Source organism: Orycteropus afer, unplaced genomic scaffold, assembly GCF_000298275.1.
Source record: "Orycteropus afer afer isolate SDZICR_OR568_19922 unplaced genomic scaffold, OryAfe1.0 scaffold00130, whole genome shotgun sequence".
NCBI classification, from domain to species: Eukaryota; Metazoa; Chordata; class Mammalia; order Tubulidentata; family Orycteropodidae; genus Orycteropus; species Orycteropus afer.
The window spans coordinates 1,491,467-1,503,772 of record NW_006921717.1 but is presented as its reverse complement, the minus strand read 5'-3'; the positions used below and the strand labels follow the sequence as shown (position 1 = coordinate 1,503,772).

At 59.5% G+C, this 12,306-nt stretch overlaps 1 protein-coding gene across 1 annotated transcript in view; it reads right to left on the bottom strand.

The window, feature by feature from the left end:
- UNC93B1 (unc-93 homolog B1, TLR signaling regulator) overlaps positions 1 to 10,532 on the bottom strand; it is a 14,691-nt gene extending 4,159 nt beyond the window's left edge. The window contains exons 1-10 of the mRNA XM_007944932.2: positions 10,437 to 10,532; positions 9,836 to 9,977; positions 9,234 to 9,387; positions 6,006 to 6,167; positions 5,673 to 5,805; positions 5,258 to 5,351; positions 4,589 to 4,713; positions 3,683 to 3,865; positions 2,962 to 3,235; positions 1,284 to 1,402 (exon numbers count right to left, since the gene is read on the bottom strand). Coding sequence (XP_007943123.2) covers positions 1,284 to 1,402; positions 2,962 to 3,235; positions 3,683 to 3,865; positions 4,589 to 4,713; positions 5,258 to 5,351; positions 5,673 to 5,805; positions 6,006 to 6,167; positions 9,234 to 9,387; positions 9,836 to 9,977; positions 10,437 to 10,532 — 1,482 coding nt within the window. The remainder of the gene's footprint in view (positions 1 to 1,283; positions 1,403 to 2,961; positions 3,236 to 3,682; positions 3,866 to 4,588; positions 4,714 to 5,257; positions 5,352 to 5,672; positions 5,806 to 6,005; positions 6,168 to 9,233; positions 9,388 to 9,835; positions 9,978 to 10,436) is intronic.
- Positions 10,533 to 12,306: the final 1,774 nt, after the last annotated feature.

Below are 12,306 nucleotides of genomic sequence, written 5' to 3'. Positions count from 1 at the left end.
GGAAAAAAAGTTGCCCAACCTTCCTTCCCGGGAGTGGCTGGTGGGTTTGAACGGCCAGCCTTCTGATTAGCAGTCAAGTGCCTTAGGCTCTACACTACCAAAGCTCCTTCAGGAGACAAAAGTAAAGCTTAAACCAAAACCTGAGCAGCTTAAACGCACATTTATTATCTTAGGTCTGTGCCTAGAAATCGAGGTCTGACTTCATGGGGTGCTTCTGGCTAAGTCTGTCATTAGATGGCAGTCAAACTTTAGCTGAGGCTGCAGGCTCATCTGAGGGCCTGACTGGGGCATTAAAAACCAAAAACCCACTGCCACTGAGTCAATTCTGACTCATAGCGACCCCCTTTGGATTTCCGAGGCAGTATCTCTATGGAAGTAGATGGCCCAGTCTTCCTTCTAAGGAGTAGCTGGTGGGTTTGAACCACCAGCTTTCTGGTTAGCAGTCAAATGCCTTAGGCACTACGCCCCCAGAGCTCCCGTTTTAATCTTGTCGTTGGCAATCTGGTGGTGTGGTGGTCTGCTAACCGAAAGGTCAGTGATTCCCACCCATGAGCTGCTCCTGAGAGGAAAGATGAGGCAGTCTGCTTCTTGAAAGATTTACAGCCTTGGAAACCCAGTGGGGTTGGGCTGAGTCAGAACTGACTCAATGGCAGTGAGTTTGGTTTTTTGATTTGGACTCTTGATGGGAGATCAACAGGTCCTTCTTCCACAGGACGGCTGGGTGGGTTCGAATCGCCAACCAGCCTTTCAGTTAGCAGCCAAGGGCTTAACTTGTGCCCCCAGGGCTCCTCTGTGCATGCACGTACCCTGTTATTTTCTACTGTAGCTCATTTTTTAAAAAAATGTTGGTCCGGACTTTGAAACCATTCTCACAGTCACCAGTGATGTGATGTGTGTGGGGGGGACCCTCGAGCAGGTTATGAAGAACCCGCCCTCCCTGCCCCTCACCACGGGCTGTAATGGGAGTCAGCCTGAGCCCCATGTCTGAACAAGTTACCAAACAACCTCCGAGGAAAGAGCAGACCGTGAGCCCCTTCAGAGACGGGTAAACTGAGTCCAGCAGGAGGGAGGCAGTGAGTGCAGGGCTGGGTTTAGGGTGCCCAGTGCGTTGGGAGAATGGGACCTTGGCCCAGAGCCTGGTGCTTTGGCAGGGATGCCCTTCACGGGGCCTTGGGGAGTCAGGGAGCAGGCAGGGCAGGCTCTCAGAAAGGACCTGTTACTGGTGGTGTCACGCGGGGCACCTGACACCCAGGGCCCCGTCCCCCGCACTTCCTCCACCTCACCTTCATGGGTAAGCTGAAGCCCAGGTACACGGCAAAGATGGCCACAGCCTGCCACCAGTGGTAGATGGTGAATATGAAGTCCTGCCTCTCCTTGTCCTCATACAGGATTCCCAGGAGTGCTGCAGGCGGTGGGGGGAGGTGTCTGCAATCCTGAGGCGGCTGGGTCCCACCTGCGACTCTCCCACCCAGACCCGGAAGCACGGGGAAGCCCTGTTGTAAGCCGGTCCTGGCCCGCCCCCTAGTGGACATCTGGGTTACTGCCGCTACCCAAGCGGCTGAGCAGACAGCGGAGGCCGCTGTGGGTCTCCAAAGCTGAAAGCCATTTGCAGTCTCATCCCGCCCCAGACCCCAGGAGAGGACTGCAAGGCCCACAGGGGCTGTTTCCCCTCCTCTCCAGGTAAGCCTCAGGCGGCAGCAACAGGCTTTTAGGCAAATCACACCCGAGGTCAAGTGGGGGAGGAGCTTCTGTCTCTAGGCAACCAGAGAGGGCGGAAAGAGCACTGGACAGGGAGTCAGGGGACTCCGATTCTAGACCTCCAGACTAAGGGGAGAGAGCTGGGAGCCCAGAGGTACAGAGAAGCGGACCCCATTTTGACTCCTGAGCCCGTTTCCCCATCTTACATGTGTTGTGAGGTCTTTGTGTGAGAAAGCCTGAACAGCTCCCACAAACCCTGGGAACTGCAGCTAACCCTCTCGCCAGACCCCCAGGACATTAACACTCCCTTCCTGAAGCTCTGCAGAGTGACTATTCCACAGCGCTGCAAAGAAGGGCCCCGGGGCCCCCAGGGTCTACAAGGGGAGAGGAGGGACATGGAGCCGGGCAGGAGTCAGACACACAGTGGGTCCGAGGTAGTCAGGCTGGACCTGCCCAGAGCTGGCTGCCCCTTCATGAAACGGCCGGCCGAGTAGAGTGTGGGCGAGCATGCCAGGCTCCATCCGCCAGCAACATGGGCGGGCCTGACTCCTGAACGGTGGGGCAGGAGTCGCAGTGCCTGCAGCCCAGGCACTGACCCAGTCAGAACCACCCACGACACTGGGCCTGTGTGCACCGGCTGTGTGCCACCGCATATGCCCACCCGTGGGTAGTGAACTCTGTCCCCTCCCACCTTCTCCAAACAGAACCACGTTCCCCTGGGCCCCCACCCCAGCAGCTCAGACTCGGGGCCTGGGCTCTGTCACTCCACATTGGCATTGGCGGCCCACTCCTGGCTTCCCTCCATAAAATGCCATGTCTGCGTGCTCCCCCTGGGATGCGGGCAGGGCCTCCTCCTGCTACTCAAACTCCCTGGGACAGAGGTGGGCCCTGTCCTTCAGTAAGAAGGAGTGGGGGGCCCTGAGTATTTTGTTCACACTGTCCCCACAGGGTGTCCATGGAGCCTCCCACTCACCTCATGTATCCACAAGTGACCCCCAATAGCCACAAGGCCCTATGCCCACACTAGGGTACCCACAAGATGTTCATGGGGCTCCCATGCCTGCCTCCAGGGTGTCCACAGGCCCCCACATCTTTCCCTACATTCTCCATGGGGCACCCTTTCACCCCTGGAGCACCCACAGGAAAGTCCACCTATCTCCACCATGTCCACAGGACATGTCCCCCAGTGTAACTGCGGGATTCCATGTCTCCCGGGACATCCATGTCCCCTACCTGCCACCCCAGTGCCCACACCATACTCACTGCTGAGCCCAGTCTTGTTGAGGGCACTGCCCACACCCCAGAGGGCAGCTGCCCCATAGAGAATCCAGCTGTGGTGCAGGGCCTGAGGCACCGGGGCCCAGAAGAAGAGTCCCAGAGTGAGCAGCACGTGCAGCCCGGCCCCGGCCGCCAGGGGCACCGAGCGTGGCAGGCACAGCCCCAGCAGGCCCAGGGCTGAGGCGGTGGAGGCCCCCAAGCTGTAAGCCATGAGGAGGTAGGCCAGGCGTTCCAGTCCCACGGAGCACACACCATAGCCCTGGGGGACAGGGGCCGGGGGCAGGGGGTGGTGTCTGACAGCTAGCCCAGCTCTGGGCCTCCCTACACCAGGTGCCTTAGGCTGCACTCCACCCTCTCTGGTCCACCCTGATGCTACCCCCTTGTTCCCTCCGCAGCTCCTGGGAAGGTTCTGGGGGGACAGCCAAATGCTTGGACAGTGCCCCAGACAGCAAGGACTGGACCTCGCATGGAACCAAAGGCTTTGGGGACATCATCCCATTTCAACCTCATAAGGCCTCTTGAGTGGACATTCTCTCTTATCAGCTCACTCTACACATGAGAAATCCGAGGCTCAGGGATGTGAAAATAACTTCTAGGAGGACGGTGACGATTTGGACATACGCGTTTTGTACTTATATTTCAAAGGCCTCCGTTGCGGAGCCAGGTGTCCTGTATTGTATGTGGCAGCCCACGCGGGCGTCCTTACCAAGGCGAGACCAGTGCAGGCGAAAGACACCTCGAAGCCACTGTAGATGAAGAAGGGCACCAGGTGGCGCAGGCGGAAGTCGCGCACGTGCTTGAAAGGCAGCTGGAAAATGTTGCCCCAGCCGATGCTGCGCAAGTCAATCTCCTCCGTGGGCCGGTAGGCAGCGCCACACAAGCCGAGCACCTGCCGATTCGCGCGATGAGAGAACCTGCACTCAGACCCGCGGCACCGACCCCGACCTCAGCCTCTTGTCTCAGCCCAAGACCCGGTCCTCTGAAACACACACCCCTGGGCCTCTGTCTGGCCTCCCAGCCCCGCCCCCGGGGCTCAGCCCCGCCTCTCAGCTCCAGGCCACGCCCCCTCAAATACACACACCTATGGAATTCGGCCTCGCCTCCCAGCTCCACCCCCGGACCTCAGTCCCGCCTCTCAGCCTAAGGCTCCGCCCCCTAAGGCGCTCACACAGGAAGCAGCTCAGCCTGCGCTCCCAGCTCCGCCCCCGGGCCTTAGCCCCGCCCTCAACGCCTTAGTGCTTCCTCCCAGGACTGCCCTGGCTTGAGCCACCACTCCCAGCCCTCGACCCGAGGGCCCCCCACTCCTTCACAGGCCTCCGTCCCCAGGTCTCCGCCAATCCTTTCGAGCCCCATCTCCAGCCCGATCCTTGACAGGCTTGGTGCCTCTTTCGCTGACCTCTGGGACTCTACCTCCCATTTCAGTCCAAGCCAGCCAGCTCCCAGGCTACCTAACACTCCTTCCCCAGAACTCCTCTGGGTCGCCTCGACTCAGACCACGCCCCCACCCCGCCACTCAGCTGTGGCCACACCCCCGGGCTGCTGGTCGCGGCCGGCCACACCCCTATCCCCCACTCTGGGCCAGCCCACGCCCTCACCCCAAGCCGGGCCTCACCAGCAGCATGGCCAGGAAGGCCACCGCCATGAGCACGCTCTCCACCACGATGAGGTTTCGGCTCCGCGGCAGCGTCCGTAGAACCGTCTTGTTGAAGCCGTTGAGGATGCCGTGGCTCTCAGTGCCTGGGGAAGGCGGGATGGGGGTCATCGTGAGGCGGCGATCAGGGCACTGTCAACCCAGTCACAAAGAAGCAGAGCGAGGCAGGCAGAGGCTGGGGTCGTCTGGAAAGCTGTTTGGAGGTTGGGGGTCCCTGGGGCTGGAGGGGCCCCAGGGACAGGTGGTGGCTATATCCTGCCACCTACGCAGATCCCTTCTCACTCCCCTGTCCAGAGGTTCAGGGCACCAAGCCTATCTCTGACCTCCACTGACTGAGCACTGACTGTACGCCTGGTCTGGAGACATCCCACTGGCAGCTTCAGCACAGATGGCACTGCCTCCAGGAAGCCTTCCCTGATAACCCAGCTTGGGTCAGGTGTCCCAACTACATACTTCCACAGGGCCCTGTGCCTTGCTCATCACACCTGTAGGACCTTGGGCCCCCCAGGCCTGAATGCTGTGAGCTAGGGTGTCCTCTCTGTGCCCTCCAGGGCTCAACGTCCAGCTAGTGTCTGCTGACGACTGCATGGGGGGAGGCGAGCAGGTCTCCTTCACCCCGCGAGGACTCACCACAGCTATGCACATTGAACAGCGTGTGGTTCAGGTCATACAGGTAGTGGTTCAGGAAGTAGATCATGGGCAGCTGGGCGCAGGCAAAACTCAGCTGTGGGCAAGAGGACAGCTGGGTCACATTGGGTCAGAGAGTTAGGCAGTGGACATACTGGTCTGGGGAGGGGACTGGGCACAGCCTGGGAGGGGACAGGGGCACTCCCACCTCTGAGGGGCAGCCTGGTGGTGGTGATGGGTGCCCAGTGCCGGAGAACTTCCTCCTGGCCAGCACTGGGTCCAGGTGGGTGATAGGACCTCCACAGGGAAGTGAGCAGGGTTGGCTCAAGAGCGGAAGGTGGGACCAGAGGGCCGAGAAGACCATGGCGTGGGCTCCAATAGGTGGGTTTCGGGGCCTGGCACGCCCTGGGGCACTTACATGGAAGAAGGCGTAGAAGATGACTTGGAAGACCAGGAGATAGGGTGCGTGGGAGCCTCGTGGCGGGCGCTGCTCGGGCCCCTGGTCACCTTGCTGCTTGTAGTGGGAGTACTCATAGTACTTTTGTGCCATCCTGGATCACAGGAGAGAAGGCTCTCCCTAGCCTCAGCTCCGCCACACCCCCCACCTCCTAGACCCAGAACCCTGGCCCATACCTCACGCATGGGGAAACTGAGACCCAGAGGGCAGAAGGGGCTTGCCCCAGCCCCCTAGGTGAGGCTGGCGACGAGCAGAGGCTCGGCCAGGCCCCCAGCCTCCCTGCTCCCTGCTCACCTGGTGATGTAGTTGCCCATGGAGGCCCAGAGGGGCACAATGGCCATACCCAGGGTGACGGCCGAGGGCACAAGTGTGTAGTACCGCTCCCAGTAGTTGGTGGAGACAAAGAGGGCATAGATGCCCACGGCCAGGAACATCATCCATTTGGTGCCAAAGAACCTGTGGGCGGCGGGAGAGGCGCTGCCACCACAGGCCACCTGGACTGCCGTGGCCGGAAGCCAGATGTGGCCACTTCAGGTCTCAGCTCACCAGGCCGTGGAGCCTGGCCTCGGGGTCAAGGGCCGTAAGATGGGGCCTCGGCAGATGCAGGCTTGCTATGCAGCCTCAAAGAGGAGCCCTGGTGGTGTACTGGTTAAAGCGCTCAGCTGAGAGATGGACACTTCAAACCCACCAGCCACTCTGCAGCAGAACCATGTGGCAGTCTGCTTGCAGAAAGATCACAGCCTTGGGAACCCTCTAGGGCATTTCTACTCTGTCTTATAGGGCGGCTATGAATTAGAATTGACTCAGTGGCAATGGGTTTCGTCTGGTTGTTTTTGCGTGTGTACGTGTGTGTGTGTAGCGTCAGGAAAGCCACTTTGTATCCACACAGCTATAGGCCCAGGAACCTCCAGTGGGGATAACGGGATGGGTGTCCCCAATCAGTGGTCTGGGGGCACATCCAGCCTGATTGGTGTGCTGGCCTCTCTGCCTCCCCTCCCTTCACCCGAGCTCAGGTGCTGTGACTAAGGGTCCAGGCACATATTTCTAAGGGACTTCACGTGAGAAACAGGCACCAAGACCCCACTGCTGGTGAGCAGCAGGGCTGAGCCCCTGGCAACCCTTCCTCTCTGCCCACTCCTCCTCCTGCAGTCCACTGAAGTCAGCTGGGGCCTTCCTCCTCACTGGCTCCGGTCCATAGTGGGGTGGGGTGGTGAGTACATGGAATATGGGCTCAATCAGCATATGGAAGCTGGTCAGGCTGGAAAGGACTCATGAGGAATTCACTGTGGCTGCATCGTGTGCGCCCAAGACTTCCTTTCTTTGCCTTGGCCTCCAGGAAGCTCAGAGCTTAATGCCTGTTTTTCTCTGACAGCTATCTGCTCTTCATTTATGGCACCCTGGTTCTTTTAGTTTCTTTATATAATAAATAGATCATCAGCCCCTTCGACATTTTTTTGGGGGGGAGGGGAACAGGCCACAGATAAATGCATTGTACATTTTGACGTATTAAACCAGCAAAAAGTAAAAATACAAATATTCATTGCTGGTAAGGATGCCATCAAAAATGGCACACACAGCCAGGGCTCATGACAACCGGCATAACCCTTTGGAAAACTGGTCCAGTCATTTCAGCAGAGGTTAAGCATGTGGGTTTTGGAATTACTGTGCCTGGGTTTAAGTCTTTGAGTCTGCCAGCTACTACTGCCCGCGGGTCTTGAGAAATTTACTTAACCTCTTAGTTTCTTCAGGTAGCAGTTCATAGCACCCACCTGGGGCTGTTGGGAATAACAGAGATAAATTGCCCAGCACGTAAGAGACAAAGAAGGTTGAGTGGGAAAAACAGTTTGCATTTGGCTACTAACTAACCTAAAGGTGGGCAGTTTGAAACTACTCAGCACCGCCACAGGAGAAAGACCTGGGACCTGCTTCCGTAAAGATTACAGCCAAGGAAACCCTATGGGGCAGGTCTACTCTCAAACAGTGGGGTTGCCATGAGTCAAAATTAACCCAACAGCAGTGGGTGTGGGTTTGGGTTTGTGTGGTGAACGGGGCTAGGTGTCAAGATCCGGGCAGTCACTTTATGCCTCTGACCTCGAAAGACACTGCTGGGAATTTACTTGAGGAAAATAATTTTAAAAAAGGAAGAAGCTATATGCACAAAGGGAGCTCTGGTGGCGCAGTGCCTAAGGCACTTGACTGCTAACCAGAAGGCTGGCAGTTCAAACCCACCAGCCACTCCTCGGAAGGAAGGTTGGGCAATCCACTCCTCAGAAGGAAGGTGGGGCAATCTACTTCCGTAGTGATACTGCCTCAGAAACCCAAGGAGGGGTCATTATGAGTCGGGTCCGACTTGAAGGCAAATAACAACAACAACATGTGCACAGAGTGGACACAATCCAGCATCACGGTTAAGGGTTCCCATTGCTGCAGAATCACTGCCATCACAAAAGGCGAGGCTATGAAAACTGTGGAAGACGCTACGCTGTCTTAAGAGAAAACAAGAAAGCAAAAGTAGCCATTGTACGTGTGCATGCACGCACACACACATGCACACGCACACACGCACACACACATGTGCGCACACACGCGCACGCGCGCGCACACACACACACACACACACACACTCTCTCTCCAGTGGCAAGGACCGGACCATCATGCATGCAGGTGGGAAACAGAGCTAGCCCGGTCATCGGCAGGTGTGAGAGGGCTTTTTGTATTTCTGATTTTAGTTATGATGTTTCTAATGCTGACTGGCTGCTGGGGCAATAGGAATACAGGTTTTTTTTTAATAAGGTGTGTGTGTTGGGGAACAAAACACTTCCAGTTTATCCAGGGTTCGGTGGTTCCCATCCAAGCAGGGACCGAGTGCTTGCTGGGGAGGGTACAAGGTGGAAAGTTTTGCATTGGCTGAGACACTGGACCAGATGCCTCCATGACTAGAGTCAAGTGACTCACGGGGCACATGCCCAGCCCATGGCCCTTCCTGTGAGAACTGCCCCTCTGCCCCGGGGGAATGAGATGATGGGGCCGGGATGGGTGCCTGGGGCTGGCTGGCTGGTCAGGTTCCCTCCACGTGCTCCAGAGCCCTGACCACGCAAGGTCTTGGTGGCCTTGGAGGGGGCCAGGAGAAGGAAGCCACACAGGGCACAGGCAAGTTAAAGGAAGGGGCCTGAGTGAGTGTCTGTTCCTCGAAACCAAATGGAGGTCCCTGAGTGGGCTAAAGGGCTTGTGCTCGACTCCTAACCTAAAGGTTGGTGGTTCAAACCCACCTGCTGGCACCCCAGAGGGAAGGCCTGGCCATCTGCTTCTGTAGAGATTATAGCCAAGCAAACTCCACGGAGCGGTTCCCTGCCATGGCCCTGGGTCAGCATCCACTCCACAGCAATGAGCTTGGTTTGGGGTTTTGAAACCACACAAGGCAAACCCTGGCCCCACCCCCTTTGCGCTCACCCTTCCAGGTCCTCCCCTCCCTCCCCACAGGAGCATCAGCCTCTGCGCCCCTGGGGCGGGGTGCCGGCCCACCTGATGAGCACCGGCGTGTAGAGCAGGGCTGCGATGGGTGTCACGTTGATGCCCATCAGCATCTTGCTGTCAATGTCAGGCAGCCCCATGTTGCCGTACTTGACCTCACGGTAGGTCTCATCATAGTGCAGGATGAGCTGCATCTGCAGGAGGCCTGTGGGCAGGGGTGGGATGTGGAGGGAGCTGCCTGGCTCTGGGGGCAACCAGGAGAGGCCGGAATGCAAGCCTCAGCCAGAGGGACCCTGGCCCCTGAGGCCTGAGTGGGAAGCCTCGGCTGGGCCAAGTGTCTGCGGGGGGGAGGGGGTCCTCAGACACAGGGCACCCCCCCACCCCACCCTGGCCCACAGCTCCACCGGCCTCTGGACCCTAGCCCTCCAATTAAGAAGGCAGGAGCCCTGGGCAGGGCACCCAGACTCTCACCCACCCACAGGATGGCTCTGGCTGGGCCCTGGGACACTGCCCTCGGTCGTCTCCCGCCCCAGCTGCGCGCCGCGGGGCGGAAAGTGAAAGAGGAAGGGCCGCCGGCCGGCCCCATAGTTTCCCTTCCCCAGGCCGCGATCTGCGCGAGGCAGGCCTGGCCGGCAGCGCGCCCGGCCGCGTACCCAGGTAGACGCCGTAGGTGAGCGTGCAGCCCGCGCTGGCCGCCAGCACGTTCTTGAGCACGCCCAGGCGCTTGCGACGGTAGTAGCGGCGCTCCTCCTCCTCCTCGTTGTAGTTGGGGTACGCGCCCACCAGCTCGTCCAGCTGCGGGACACGGCGATGGCACCAGGGCCCCAGCCCGGGGAACCCCTGCGTCCCGGCCGACCCTCACCCACCAGGGAGACCCAGCCCTCCGAGCCCCAGGTCCCAGGACCCCATCCCCTGACCCGGGGCGCCCTCACCCCTGCCCCTCACCCTGCCCCCTGACTGGGGCGCCCTCACCCCTGCCCCCTGACTGGGTCGCCCCCATCCCTGCCCCTTACCCCTGCCCCCTGACCCGGGGCGCCCTCACCCCTGCCCCCCAGGGCCCTGCACCCCGGGAACCCGCATCCTGACCCGGGGCACCCTCACCCCTGCCCCCTATCCTGCTCCCCGACCCGGGGCGCCCCCATCCCTGCCCCTCACCCTGCCCCCTGACTGGGGCGCCCTCACCCCTGCCCCCTGACTGGGGCGCCCTCACCCCCGCGGGGAGCCCCGGGCCCCAGCTTCCGCGTCCCCGCTCACCGGGGCCTCGGGCCCATCCGGGACCCCGAATGGGTTCTGGTCGTCCTGCGGACCCGCATCCCCCGCCACGGGGTAGAGCGGCGGCTCCGCCTCCATGGCCGGAGCCGAGGGCCCGACTGGCGGCAGCGCGCGCTGAACCCCGGGCGGCACTTCCTCCCCGGCTCGGCCCCGCCCCGAGGGCCCGCGGCCGCCCCTCCCCGCTGTGGGCGGGCCGGCCTGGGAGCGAGTGCGCGCGGGGTGTGTGTCCCGGTGCGGCCAGTTCGAATCCCCCGTCACCACTTCCCCGCTGAGTAACTTCCTGTCCCTTAGTTTCCACACCTGTAAATGGAGATGCTCGCGCACCACTCCCCAGGACCTTTGGAGGAGTTGACTGCAAAGCTTAGGACAGTGCCAGGCCCATCCTAAGCCCTGTACGTGACCCCAGAGCTGTCCGCCCAGCCCCACCTCCAGGCCAGACCCAGTGAGTTTGCAGAGCTCCAACCCTCAGCCCCACACAGCAGCCAGTGGGGGGCTGAGAGGCCTGAGTCGTGGGGGGCTCCCACCTCCTCCAGCCCCTCTGCTTTCAGTCAGCCATCTGCAAATGAGCAGGGCCACAGGGAGTGTGCATGGTGACTACAGACAGAGACCCCATGGCCACCGCCCACCGGCTAAGCCCACTGCACCTGCCCACTGCTCCCTGGGCCCCGGTGGCACAGGGGTCCGTGGAGTTCCAGTCCAGCAGGAGCTGACAGCTCACCACACTGGTTAGAGCCACTAGAAGCTTTTTAAAGTATCTGTTCTGCTTCCCCCATCGACCTTGACCTGACTCTCCCTCAGGGTGTCCCTTTCCTGCTCCCCACCCCCCTTTTCGGCTTTCAGCATGAAGACCTACCCTGATGACATTTCTTCTGGTTTCCTGTGGTTTAATTGCCTCTCCAGGCATTGGACCCAGGTCCCCTCATGTGGAAGACGGTTGTTGGCACATATAGCAGGTGCTTAGTAAATGTGCCTGGACAGACAGATGCATGGACGGGCGAGTGGTTCTATAGCTCAGGCCCCTAACACTATTTAGAAACCTTGTGACCCGGGACTTCCTTCTGCAATCTGTAACTTTCGATTTTAAATTGCTTTGTTAAGTTGGATTCACTTCGCCATTTTAAAGACATGACACAAAGGACACAAATCCATAGCTCCAAGCCCAGTAACAAGCAGGATCTTGTTAGTGTTGCCCAGAAGCCCAGGTGCTCGGCGGCTGACCAAGAGGTCCACGGTTCAAACCCACCCAGCTGCTCCTGGGGGAAAAGATCAGGCGATGCGCTCCTGTGAAGCTGAAAACCATCCAAATGGCTTCTCATCTCTTGGTCGCCTGTGTAACCAACTCCCCATGCTAAATGCCCTCTGCTCAGAACACCCAGAGTGGTTTCTGGTCAGATCAAACCCTGGCGGAGGTGCTTGTCAGCTGCTCTGGCGTCCGCTTCCCATTCGTGGTGACCCTACACTCAGTGGCACGGAGTGGTGCTGGGGCCTTACCATCCCTGTGGCCAGTTTCTGATCGGACCACTAGGAGCCATTCATTCACCGGCTATTGCAAGGCTGTCACCAGCCCTTCCTTCCTAGTCCATCTTACTCTGGAAGCCCCGCTGACACCTGTTCAGCATCATAGTGGCACCCAAGCCCCACTGACAGGCAGGTCGCGGCTGCCTCTGAGGTGCATCGACTGGGATTTGAACTGGGTCTCCTGCCTGGAAGGAGAGAGTCCCACCACTGAACCACCAGGGCCCCTCACACTCTGATACACCGCCTCATTTCCAGCAAGGATTTTTGAGGTGGTTTGTGAAGATGTTACCTTCCACCACTCATCGGTCAGTTTGTTGTTCTGTGGTAGCTTACA